We start from the raw sequence: 13,208 nt of genomic DNA, 5'->3' as shown, positions 1-13,208 counted from the left end.
GGACCAGGATTAGGGCCTGGGACTGGGGTGAGGGATGAAATTCTGGAAATATCTTGAATGGAGCTACTGGGCCTGCACATTAGAAGGATGAGAGGTGGAAAGCAAAGTCAGCCAGCCCTTTTCAGGCTGGGATGATTGTGGACAGTGCAGGCCACAGCCAGTCAGGTGTGACAGCCCAGCCAGGATGATGGGGCCAGGAAGGCCTCATCCCTGGGCTGGCTCCTGGAGGCCTTTCTGGGGGGAGGAGTCCATTGGCAGATCTATCCCCTAGACACTGCCAAAGCCATGTAGCACAGTGATTAAAAGCCCAGGCTCTGTAGCCAGGCCACTGGGATTCAAGTCTTAGCTCCATTACCTATTTGCTGTATGCCCTTGGGTAAATGGCTTAACTTCTCTGGGTAAGTGCTGTGTGAGCGCTATGTGATAATGACAGTGACTGATTATAGGAGTCTCCACAAAATCATCCCTCTGAGAGATCCCTTGTCTAGGGTGGACATGGAGTAGAGGTCAGGTCTGATATGTCAGAGAGAGAAAACACCTACCACTACCACACATCGAGACCCCTGCCCAAACTGGTCTGGTTTGCAGGCCTTCGCAAAGGCGCTATCACAGCGGGATGGACAATAAGAGCTGTGCCCGTTTTCCCATCCCTCTCTTTTTGCCCTTGTCCCTGCTTCGTCTCTCTCCTTCTGTCTCCATGCCTCACATCCTTCTTCGTGGCCATTTCTTCTACTCCCCGTCCTCGGTGTCTATACCCTTCCCACCGCTGCCTCCAGCCTTTTCATCAATGCAAGCAGCCTCGCAGTGTCTCCGCCCCCGCGCCTGGTTGGGGGTGACAGCGCATGCGCCATCAGCGCCCCTCCCTCTCCACCCCCATCCCCCGTCGGCGTCCGGGCCTCGTCCCCTTCTCTCTGTCTTCTTCTCCCCCATCACTTCCCCAGCCACTGGCACCCCATTACTCCAGTTTCCCCGGTTTCAGCTTTGGTCTCCAGCCCTAGACACCCGAGGTAAGATGGGTAGAGGGGAGGCCCGCGGAGAAGGGGAGGGGCAAAGCATCCTGCATCCCGAGATAAACAAACCGGGGGAGGGGGCGGCCTAGACTGAGGGCCCTGACGCGGGAGGAGAAGAATGGGGGACTGGCCTGGGGGAAGTGGTAGGCGTTGGGCCCACAAACCAGCGTCCTCTGATGGGTGACTGGCGTCCCTATGATTGCCCAGAATCCAGAGCTGGGGGCGTGGGAGCCACCCGGAGCCCGGGGAGCGTCTGGGGGGCTGAGATTCCGGAGACTGTGGGGCACCCTCTCTAGCTGACCTCTGCCCCCAGGATTTGCCTGAAGGCCACCCCCGACTCTGCACCTGCCCACTGAGGGCCACCAAGGACCATGACTAAGACAGATCCCGCCCCGATGGCCCCGCCGCTCAGGGCGGAGGGAGAAGAGGAGGAGGAGGAGGATGAGCCTGTCCCAGAGCCCCCCAGCCCCACCCAGGAGCGCCGGCAGAAGCCTGTTGTGCACCCCTCGGCACCTGCCCCCCTCCCCAAGGACTACGGTAACCACCCTCCCCACTCTGCAATATGGCCTGGAGCCTTGGATGGCCAGGGAGGTTTGGCTGAACTCTGCTGGTGGAGATGGTGGGAGGATTCTGGAGGATTTGAAGGTGTTCTGGAGGAGTCGTGGCCCTTGGATTTCCACCCCCCTTCATTAATTCATTCACCCATTTTGGAGAATGGAATTGGGATAATCATAATATTTGATTCATGACACATTCAGTCATTTAGTCATTAAACAAGCATTTTTGGAAAGCCTGCTATGGACCTAGGAACTGGGGGCACAGCATGGAGCAAGATCTAGTCTTTGCCTAAGAGAACTCGCAGGCCTCAATGACAACCCCATAAATAAGTATAAAAATATAAGTACATAATTACAAGACATGATGAGAATTGTGTTTGCTAAGAACCGAATTCTGCAAGAGCTTTTTAAGATATGCTTTCCCTGAGGAAGGAACATTTGAGGGAGACCCGAGGATGAATTGAGGGTTAACAAGGGAAAAGATCAGGGGAAGGGGGTCTCAGGCAAGGTAACCGCAGGAGTAAAGGCTCTGAGGTAGGAAGATGTGGAGCTGAGAGGGTGGCCTCTTGGAGAAGAGGAAAGTGTCTACTCATTCACCAAGCACTGTTTATCCATCACTACTACTCTGTGACAAGCCTTGTGCTAGGAGATGGAGATTTAATGGTGAGCAATCCAGGCATGATCCCTGCTCTCAGGAGAGAAGGCAAGACTAAGCAAGTAACAGGTACATAAATCGGATAAGTTCAGATTGGAGTGGATGCCATGAAAGAAATAAAAGATGGAGATATAATAGAGAATGGCTAGGGGGCAGCACCTTGAGCCAGAGTGGTCAGGGTGGGTCTTTCTGACGAGGTGGCATTTAGGCTGAGACCCAGAGCATGAGGAGGAATCAGCCATAGGAGAGCTGGAGAAAGAGTGTTCCAGGCTGTAAGCAGCAAGTGCAAAAACCCTGAGGCAGGACTGAGCTTGGAGCAGAAGGAAAATCCCGGTGTTGCTGTTAGGGAGTGATCAGAGCTGAGATGAGAGGTTGGCAATGGCTAGATCTGGAAGGGCCTTAAAGGCTACTGTGAGAACTTTGGATATATTCTAAGTGTGATGGCAGGGGAGAGCAGTTTGCGAGGGGGCAGGTCTGATTGATATTTTTAAAAGCTCCCTCTGGCTACTGGGTAGAGAGGGTGGAGCTCAGCCAGAATTAGATATAGGAGGAGGCTTTTAAAAGATGTTGGCTGGGAATCCCCAGCAGCCGTAAGTTTGGAAATGAGGTTCCAAGTTCAGAGAGTAGGCTTCATCAGGATAGGGTAGGAGGGATGGCATCTGTGGACATGTCACCCACTAGAGGTGGGTCAGAGAGGCCATAAGTTGCCCTCAGTCTGATAGAAAAATAAGAACGTTATCTGGGTGTCTAGGGCCGGGTATCCACCCTGGGAAACTGGAAAATCTCCACTGGAAATGTGGCTGGATGTGGCTGGGACCTGTGGCCTGCTGGGAAGTCAAAGAGTCTAGGGTATCTGCCCCCCGTCCCCAGGATTCCTGCCTGTAGAACAAGGAGGGTTTGGTCACAGAATGTGAAGGAATCTGAAAATGTAGTCTAGGACAGAGAGAGGGCTAAGGTGGACTCCAAGAGGAACTCGTGTATTTATTAAATTTGTACATTAATTCAGCTAGACTGACAGGGCACCTCCTGCATGGATAAGGGAGTGAACAAGGCAGCCTGGAAACGTCCTAGTGAGGGGGACAAGCAAGAAAGGAAGAGAATGAGGAAGAAGAGGAAGAGAGGAAAAGAGGGAGGGAGGAAGGAGTGAACAAGTAATGTTAAGTAGTGATTTTTTTCTTCTTTTTTTTCTTTTGGCTGCGCCGTGTGGCCTATGGGGATCTTAGTTCCCTGACCAGGGATCGAACCCGGGCCCCCTGAATAGGAAGCACAGTGTCTTAACCGCTGGACCACCAGGGAAGTCCCTAAGTAGTGATATTTTTAAAGAAATGAAAAAGGGCAAGAGATAAAGAAGGGCAGAGGTGCTGTTTCAGCCAGGGTGGTCTGGGGAGGCCTCTCTGAAGCCTTAGGAAGATCTCAGGGGAGATGGACCCAGGCAAGAAAAACAGCAAGCACAAAGCCCTGAGAGAGGAATTGGCCTGGCGAGTTGGAAGGACAGGAGGAGGTCAGTGTGGCTGGAGGGGAACGAGTGAGGGGGAGAGGGCAGAGAACAGATGAGGCCAGTTTGTGCAGGGCCTGTGGGCCAGGGTGAGGATTTGGGTCTGTACTCTGTATGTGATGAGAGCCAGGGCAGGCTTAGCCAAGGAGAGCTGTGCCGTGACTGGGGTTTTAAGAAGAGCCCACAAGCTGCTTCCGGGAGACACCTTCTATGCAGTACGTCCCTGGGCTCTGTGTCATCTGGTCATTCATTTGCTCATCCATTCAGCATGCACTGGGCTCCTGCCTTGTGCCAGCCCTGTGCTGGGTGCTGATGTTACTACAGGGCAACACTCTAAAGGGAGGAAATGGAAGTTCCTCTGGGCACCCCCTGGCTGGCCACAGGTTGGATCCTGCCCATGGATCCATTTTATGTGGCCCGCACAGTAATTGAAATTTGGGGAGATTTTTCTTCAAAACCGTGACTTCTGGCTCTTTAATTTTCTTTACCCTGGAGATTTGGCTAAACCATGCCCTGACGGCAACATGTGCTAGAGCAGTAGCAGCCCCCTTGGGCATGCAGACTCCTTACCACACTCTTGTTTCATGGGGTGGAGTTTGCTGCTATAGGATCTTCCAATTTTTCAAGACACACCAGGCATCCACATTTTTATGTGAGACCTGATTTTGAAACCTCACGCTGGCCACACAGAAAATGCCTGTGGCCCATGTGCCACCAGTTTGAGACTCTGTATTAGAAGGTTTTAAAGGTCTAGAGCTCCTCTGCCTTAGGATGGAAGTGGGGGGGGGGGTCAGTCCACAGTTTGCCTGGGGTGATCTTGGACCTCTCACCACCCCAGCCTTCACCTTCTTCGACCCCAACGACCCTGCCTGCCAGGAGATTCTGTTTGACCCGCAGACCACCATCCCTGAGCTGTTCGCCATTGTGCGCCAGTGGGTGCCCCAAGTCCAGCACAAGATTGATGTCATTGGCAATGAGGTGAGAGCGCTGGGGAAGCGAGGGAGGAGAGGAAGGGGTTCCTCACGTGTTTGGGTAACCCTCCCTGGTCCCCTGGTACTCCCAGATTCTGCGTCGAGGCTGCCATGTGAATGATCGTGATGGGCTGACCGACATGACACTGCTCCATTATGCGTGCAAGGCGGGGGCCCACGGAGTCGGTGAGGGTCCAAACCCCCAAACCTAACTGCCACGCCCAACACTCTCAGAACCCCGGCCCTCAGGCCTCCATCCTGGACCCACAGCCTAAGATCCCAAAGTGCAGTCCCTGAAGCCCTGGGTCTTCCCCATGCCCTGGGCCCACACTCTGGAGGAGGGAACCCAAGCTGACCTGGGCTGTCGCGCAGGGGACCCCGCGGCGGCTGTACGCCTCTCGCAGCAGCTGCTGGCACTGGGCGCAGACGTGACCCTGCGCAGCCGCTGGACCAACATGAACGCGCTTCACTACGCGGCCTATTTTGACGTGCCGGATCTCGTGCGCGTGCTACTGAAGGGTGCACGGCCCCGCGGTGAGGAGAAGGGGCCGGGCTGGGAGGGGCAGGACCTAGGCGAGGAAGGAGGGCTGGAAGCAGAAGGAGGGCACCCAGGTGTGGGGAGAGGAGACGAGTGAGAAGGCGGGGAAGGCGACTGATGGGGCCTGGCATGGGAGGCCAGGGTGGGAGGCGGGAGGTGCGGGAGGAGGAGTTCAGGGGTCCAAAACGTCAGGGCCTGGCGGGAGCTGGTTGGGAGGGGTGTGGCCGAGGAGGGGCGGGGCTCGGACTTCGGAGGCTGGAAGGCAGTGGGGGGGCTGGGGTGCTGAGGGCGCTCACCCGGAACCCTCCTCTCACCCACTCTCCAGTGGTGAACTCCACGTGCAGTGACTTCAACCATGGCTCAGCCCTGCACATCGCTGCCTCCAACCTGTGCCTGGGCGCGGCCAAATGTTTGCTGGAACACGGCGCCAACCCGGCACTTCGGGTACTGCCACCCTGCCCAGTCCTGTTACCTTCCTTCTCCCTCCTCCCCAACTGCTTTCTGGCCAGCAGGCCTCTGCAGAGGATGGGAGCAGGGGAGGGGGAGGGGCAGGACCTCTTGAGTTTCTTGAAGCTCTCATTCCCCATTGGCCCAGTTGGACCCTTAACCCGGTACCACAGGAGCCCATTTTCAGTGTTTGTCCTTCACATGGCCCCATTCCGGGCTTGGGGTCTTGGCCCTGAGGGCATGACCTACAGCACTGAAGTGGGACCTTCATTCCCTATTGGCTCCATACTTGACATCCCCAGCCTGAGGTCTCAGGGGTGGACTTCCCTGGGGACCGTGGGCTGTACCTTAATGCCCCACCCCTTCCTATTTCCAGGTTGGCCCAGGGTATGACCTACTCCCACCTCTGCCTCACCTCGACCCGGGGTCTCTGGGGGCATGGGCTCAGTGGGAGTGCAGCCTATGCCGCTGAGTCTTTGCTCCCTCTCTTCCTGTTGGCCCCCAGAACCGAAAGGGACAGGTGCCAGCGGAGGTGGTCCCAGACCCCATGGACATGTCCCTGGACAAGGCAGAGGCGGCGCTCGTGGCCAAGGAGCTGCGGACGCTACTGGAGGAGGCTGTGCCGCTCTCCTGCACACTCCCCAAGGTCACGCTACCCAACTATGACAATGTCCCAGGCAATCTCATGCTCAGCGCACTGGGCCTGCGCCTGGGAGACCGCGTGCTACTGGATGGCCAGAAGGTCAGGGACTGGAGCAGGGAAGGGAGGGCAGGACTCAGCCCTCATCCCTCAGAGCTGGGTCTTTGGGCAGAGTGCAGACTCTCCCCTTTGCCTGCCCACCCTCCCAGTCATGCACACAGTATTCATTTTGTCTAACAGTTGTTCTGTGAGTGCCTCCTTTGTGCCCCACCCAAGCTGAGCTCTCAGTCCAAGGGGGAAGACAGATCCATCTCCTGACAGTGACAGCCCAGAGCCGTCATGGCTCACGAGGAAACACATGCAGAGTGACCAGCGCAACTCTGCCCCATTTGGGTCCCCCTGGGCCTTGTGGTTCCCATCCAGGGGCCACTTGTGTTCCCAGAGTGGTCAATACTTTGATCACTTGAAGATGCTGAGGAGTGAGCCAAGAGAAGAAAGGGAGAAGGGGGCCTTAGGGAGGGGGAGCAGGTACAAAGTCCCAGAGGACAGAGAGATCTTCATCTATCCAAGCATTCCGAGTTTGATTCATTTACCTGGTGTCCCTCAGGCTCCATGCTGGACCCAGCCTGTCCTTGAGGATAAAGGCCTGTGTTAGCCCCAGCCCTGCTCTCATAGAACTCCATTTCTTTTTTTTTTTTTTGCGGTATGCGGGCCTCTCACTGTTGTGGCCTCCCCCGTTGCGGAGCACAGGCTCCGGACGCGCAGGCCCAGCGGCCATGGCTCACGGGCCCAGCCGCTCCGCGGCATATGGGATCCTCCCAGACCGGGGCACGAACCCGTATCCCCTGCATCGGCAGGCGGACTCTCAACCACTGCGCCACCAGGGAGGCCCTAGAACTCCATTTCTATTGAGGAAGAGACAGTCAATAAAGTATACCCATAGTTAAGATAATTTCCAGTAGTAACAAAGGCTTTGAAAACCATTAAATGCTTGGATTTAATAAATTGGCCCTGGCTGAGGGCCAAGTTGGTTTTAGCTAAGCTCTTCTGAGAAGGCTTCTCTGAGGAGGTGATATCTGAGCTGAGATGGGAAGGAGCTCACCTTGCAAAAATATGGAGATAGAGGAGACCGCAGGTAAAAAGTCCCAGAGGAGGGGAGGGGGTAGTGTGACTGGAGGGGAGTTATCTAGGGAGGGTGAAGTGGAGACATTAGCAGGGTCTGGATCTCACCAGACCTGCAGGCCACTGGAGTGAATTTGAATTTTGTTTCTTTGTACAGTGAGAAGCCATAAAAGTCACATTTTGTTTCGTAATCAAGAGTTTTGCATGCATCAGCCCCATCTGGAAAGTTTCTGTACATGATTTAATCTAATCAGTGTGACAATTTTGAAAGCAGGATGGGTTGATTCTCTCCATTTTACAATATAGAAGACTGTAAGAAGCCCAAGAGGTGAAACTCTTTATCTGAAGACATGGAATAACAATCTCTGCCTGTAGAGAAGCAGCATAACACAGTGGTTATGAACTCTGGCTCAGGGATTTGCTCAGGCGAATCTCAGCTTTGCCACTTACCAGCTGTGGGGCCAGTGATTTCACTCTGGGCATCAGTTTCTTCATCTGTAAAATGGAGCTGATAGTACCCACTTGAGGGGGGTTGTTTGAGGTTTATTTTATTTATTTTTTTAATTAATTTTTATTGGCATATAGTTGATTTACAATGTTGTGTTAGTTTCTGTACAGCAAAGTGAATCAGTTATGTATATACATATATCCACTCTCTTTTTAGATTATTTTCGAGGTTTAAATTAGTTAAAATGTGTAAAGCCTTTAGAATAGGGCTTGGCTCTTTGTGTGCCAGGCACTGTTCTGATCCCCACACCAACTCTCCAAAGTAGGCACTATTATTTAGCCCATTTTATAGATAAGGAACTGAGGCTTAGAGTAGTGAAGAAGCCTCACACAAATGATAATAACCACACTCACTGCAGCTAAGCAACTTCACATATATTAAAAATGTTTCCACCAGATAACCAGCCTCTGAGGTGGATGGTTATCCTCATTTTCCAAATGAAACTAAGGCCCCGTGAGGTCCCTTTACCAAAGTTACAGGATAATAATAGTCATCACTTACTGATCCCTTACTCAGCACCAGGCCCTGTTCTGAGGGCTTTTATGTCTATAGCATTCATGTCCAATAGACCTTTTTGTTAGATTGGAAATGTTCTGTCTCTGTGTAGTCCAGTGAAGTAGCCATTAGCCACATGTGGCTATTAAGCACTTGAAATGTGGCTATTGTGTTTGGAGAAATGATATTTTAATTTAATTTTAGTTAATTTAAATTGTCCTATGTGGCCAGTGGCTGTTTACTGCATCGGACAGCGCAGCTCTGCAACAATCCTGTAAGGTGGGTGAGATTTCTCTTCCCATTTTGCAGATGAGGACATTGAGCCACAGTAAAGTTATACAACCAGTGAATGGTGATGTCCAAGCTGAGATTTAAGCCTGGGGCTCCCTCATCCATCCCACCATGCTGCCTGTGTTCCGGTGATCTTATCATGGCCTCTCAAGGTGCACCCAAGCCATATCCTCCCTTCTTTCCTCAGACGGGCACGCTGCGGTTCTGCGGGACCACGGAGTTTGCCAGCGGCCAGTGGGTGGGCGTGGAACTGGATGAGCCTGAGGGCAAGAATGATGGCAGCGTTGGGGGTGTCCGGTACTTCATCTGCCCCCCCAAGCAGGGTCAGTCCCGCTGGGGCCCAGGAGGATGGTGGTGGGGTCCACTCAGTACTGCTGCTGCTGCTGCTGAGTGCTGGGGTTGGGAGGTGATGGGCGGGGGTGGGTCAGAGGGCAGAGGCTTGGACAGCTCCCAGCCCAGGCTCTGTCCCCCCAGGTCTGTTTGCCTCTGTGTCCAAGATCTCCAAGGCAGTGGACGCACCTCCCTCATCTGTCACCTCCACACCTCGGACTCCCCGGATGGACTTCTCCCGTGTCACAGGCAAAGGCCGCAGGGAACACAAAGGTCAGAGGGGGAGCCCTAGGAGTGACGAGAGCCATTCTTGAGGATATTCTGTGGGTAGCTCAGCTTCTGTGACTCAGTTTCTCCTCAGGCTCAAACTCCCATTTTAGAGGATGACATCTGAGTTCCTGACTTTTGTGCCTCAGTTTACCTCCTTTGACTCAGTACTGGTCCCACCCAGTTCTTGCAAGGACCTGTGTGTTCCCTGCCCCTTATGACTTAGTTTCCCCTTAGACCCAAAGGTTTTCTCCCAGTTTTAGGGAAGAATCTATGGGGTTCCTGGCTTTAGTGACTTGATTTATCCTCAGACCTAACTCCCCCCTTCATTTTAAAAGGACAGTTTCTGGGTTTCTGACTTCTGAGACTCAGTTTTTCCCTTGGCTCAAATATCCTCAACTTTGAGAAAGGGTTTTGAGGTTCTCTAGGTTCTTGACTTAGTTGTCCCTCAGGCCCAAAGCCCCCACCCCCAGTTCTCTGGCAGCTGGGATTGTTTCCTTTCAAGCCCACCCCCAGCCCCATTTCAGAGGAAGGCTCGTCTCGTTTGAGCCAGGACAGTTTCTACCTTGTGGCTTTCTGGGTGACACGGGGCCCTCAGGGCTGGCATCTGGAGGCCTCACCCTCACCCCTTGTCCCCTTCCCGCCAGGTAAGAAGAAGCCCCCATCATCCCCGTCTCTGGGCAGCCTGCAGCAGCGTGAAGGAGCCAAGGCTGAGGTTGGAGACCAAGTCCTCGTCGCAGGCCAGAAGCAAGGGGTCGTGCGTTTCTATGGGAAGACAGACTTTGCCCCAGGTGAGGATAGCTATCTGGGCTGGGGGCAGGCAGGGCCTTGAGGCATCCTGACACTCTCCTGTTGCAGGTTACTGGTACGGCATAGAGCTAGACCAGCCCACCGGCAAGCATGATGGCTCTGTCTTCGGTGTCCGGTACTTCACCTGCCCCCCACGGCATGGAGTCTTTGCACCAGCATCTCGAATTCAGAGGTGAGCCCAAACTCTGGTCACAACTCGGGGCACCACCCAGAATCCTGATCCCCCGCTTGGATGTCTTCTCCTCTTGGACCAGGAGGACAGTGTGGATATCCACCCCCACACCCTAGATCTTTCGTCGTAGGCCCCCCGGGGCTCCGCTCCTGGTCAGACCCTGGCCTCTTGTGGCTCTGACTCCTCCCACTCCTCGTGTCTCCCCAGGATTGGTGGATCCACTGACCACCCTGGGGATAATGCTGGAGCCAAAAAAGTACATCAAGTGACAAGTGAGTTGGGGGCTGGCTGTGGGAGGAGTGTGGATTTGGGGATAGGAGGAAAGGTCTTGGGTCCTCAGGTATATGCTGGTGACAGAATCTCCGGTATTTAATTGGGGACACAGGGTCCAGGAAAATGATGAGACAGGATCCCAAAAAGGATGGGCGCTATAGGGATGGGGATGTTAACGACAAGGCTCTGAGCAGGCACCGGGGACACGGGTAGATCTTGGAGGACACAGGGAATATTATTGACAAGACATCTAGATGGCTATTGGGAATGTAGGATATTGGAGACGTGGATAAATATTAATGAAAAAGAGTCTGGGTAGATACTGAGGACAGAGGTGGGTCTCTCATCCCCTCACCTGAGACCTTGCCCTTCCCTTCAGTGACGCAGCCCAAACGCACCTTCACGACAGTCCGGACCCCAAAGGACATCGCATCAGAGAACTCCATCTCCAGGTACGTAGCAACCCTTGGCCCCCCTCTCCTGTGGGATATTCAGGGAGAGGCATCCACCAGGCCATTGGACACAGGGAGTCTGGAGTTCTGGGTTGGGGCTGGAAATAGAGGTTAGGAAAACATATGACTAGTTAGCTTACCCAGAAGCAGTCTTTAGGGATTGAGGCCCCATAGTGAATTCTGGTGACTTCAACTTTTATATATATATTTATTTGGCTGCGCCAGGTCTTAGCTGTGGCATATGGGATCTTCACTGCAGCATGCGGGATCTAGTTCCCTGACCAGGGATCGAACCTGGGCCCCCTGTGTTGTGAGCATGGAGTCTTAACCACTGGACCGCCAGGGAAATCCCTGGTGACTTCAACTTTTAAGGGGCAGGTAAAAGAGGCAGAACACCTGCTCCACAGGAGCCTGAGAGGGCACAGCTGGAGAGACAGAGGCAGAATCCAGAAAGGCCAAATCCCAGACACTTGGGGAAGAGCTGGGCGGTGATGGATCCAGATGCTCCCGCATCCTGCGCCAGCGTGTGACACAGTTCTCTTCCCCAGGTTGCTCTTCTGTTGCTGGTTTCCCTGGATGCTGAGGGCGGAGATGCAGTCTTAGAGGCTCTGGACATCTGAGAGAGACACAGAGCCTCCTCTAGCATCTCCTGACACAAGGAGCCCCCGAGTCACCCTGAGATAGAGATTCCCAGTAACACATCCAGAATAGAGACCCCCATTAGCCAGCCCTCGATCACTGAGGCCCCATTATTAACAGATTCCCTCATGATAACCCCCCAAATACAGACCCTATGTTACCCAGAAAGAGATTCCCTAAGTGTAGTACCTTCAGGCTAGTCCCAACCCCTCAGAGGAGACCCGCCCAATAACAGATTTCCACATCACCTCAAATGACGGTGACTTTCTCTACATAATGCTCCACAGCAGAACATTCCTGAGTCACTAGTCACTGGATCAGAGCCCTTCCCTGTTAACAAAGACCCCCCCCCACCTCCACCATCAAGTCCCCTTGAGAGAAACACCTCCAGAGCAAGAGTAACAAACCCACATTTAATATCAGTCCCCTCAAGATGTTGTGACCCCCGTGGTCACCCCAAACCCCCTACACTGCAATCAGAGACTCCCTCCATTAACGAACCCCCCTGCTCTTACCCCTCAAGAAGAGACCCACATTAACCAGCCCACTGTCACCTCCAACTTACAGATACCAAAACAGTACTGGAAGTGCTAATTACAGGACCCCCAAGTCTTCCTATCCTCTGCGCCCTCAAGAAACCCCCAGTGCCTTGTACGAAGCCCACCCCATGCGGCCCACAGCACCTGTGCTGGCCAGGCTCCCAGAAAATTCTCTATTTTTAAAGTAATTATTTCCCCCTTTGGGGGGACCCCAAAATTTGGAGGTCCCATTCTGGGACTCTGAGGATCCCAAACCCCAGAGTACGTCCTAATCTCCCCTGTGCCCCCAAGTCCTAGAGCCCCTAGGAGACCCCAAAGCCCGAACTCCCAGGGTCCCCAAATCATGGAATCCCCAAATCCCCAGGGAATCCCAAATTTAAAAAATCCAATCCCAAGCCCCCAGGAAACCTCAATCGTGCCTGGGATGGAGGAGATATGCATCCTGGGCCCCCAGGGCACCTCAAGCCCTATTCTTAGGCACCAGAAACCCCAAACAGGAATTCTCATCCCTGGAAACCAGAGGACTTCAATGCCCTGAGTCCATGGATCTCAAGACACCCAAATTCCAAGAGCCCCAGCCCCAAGGGAACCCCAAATCCTCAAGCCTCCATCTCATACATGAGGGGCATCAAGGCCTTGAGGGGATCCCAAATCCTGGAGTCCCCATTTCAACCTACATTCTGGTCACAGGTCCAAAACACCAAATCTAAGTTACTGGCCCTGAAGGGCCTCAGAGCACCCTGGCCAGACTAACAGCCCGATGGAGACCCTGAAAGCCCAGGGGTCCAGGGCAGACCTGGGGCCCTGAAAACCAAGGACAGCTCACGACTGCCCCTTCACTGCATGTCCCCAAACTCAGCATGACCCCTACCCCCTTCAATAAAGACGTTTCTACGGCTCTCTGTGTCGGTCGGTGTTTAGGGAGTTACGGCCCTGCCTCTGCACCCTTGCTGGGTACAGCAATCTCGCATCCCTGCGGCTTTATATAGGATGGCCT

At 53.8% G+C, this 13,208-nt stretch overlaps 1 protein-coding gene across 1 annotated transcript; it reads left to right on the top strand.

Moving 5' to 3' along the window:
- Window positions 1-527: 527 nt before the first annotated feature.
- Window positions 528-13,109, top strand: CLIP3 (CAP-Gly domain containing linker protein 3). The gene is made up of 14 exons (XM_082606258.1): window positions 528-1,007; window positions 1,324-1,547; window positions 4,556-4,695; window positions 4,781-4,874; window positions 5,061-5,222; window positions 5,552-5,670; window positions 6,179-6,415; window positions 8,917-9,052; window positions 9,204-9,332; window positions 9,974-10,117; window positions 10,185-10,308; window positions 10,516-10,580; window positions 10,961-11,033; window positions 11,582-13,109. The coding sequence occupies exons 2-14, from the start codon at window positions 1,382-1,384 to the stop codon at window positions 11,634-11,636; spliced, it is 1,644 nt and encodes a 547-aa protein (XP_082462384.1). The 5' UTR covers window positions 528-1,007; window positions 1,324-1,381; the 3' UTR covers window positions 11,637-13,109.
- The last annotated feature ends 99 nt before the right edge of the window (window positions 13,110-13,208 follow it).

Source organism: Mesoplodon mirus (genome assembly GCF_964341445.2).
Source record: "Mesoplodon mirus genome assembly, chromosome: 19".
NCBI lineage: Eukaryota > Metazoa > Chordata > Mammalia > Artiodactyla > Ziphiidae > Mesoplodon > Mesoplodon mirus.
This window is presented reverse-complemented; position numbering and strand designations above follow the sequence as displayed.

Bases quoted from the DNA above. Each gene is read 5' to 3' on its own strand.
- CLIP3 (XM_082606258.1), top strand. From the start codon at position 1,382: ATGACTAAGACAGATCCCGCCCCGATGGCCCCGCCGCTCAGGGCGGAG. The intron at 4,875-5,060 runs GTGAGGGTCCAA...GCTGTCGCGCAG, and splicing joins GGCGGGGGCCCACGGAGTCG to GGGACCCCGCGGCGGCTGTA. The intron at 5,671-6,178 runs GTACTGCCACCC...GTTGGCCCCCAG, and splicing joins GCGCCAACCCGGCACTTCGG to AACCGAAAGGGACAGGTGCC.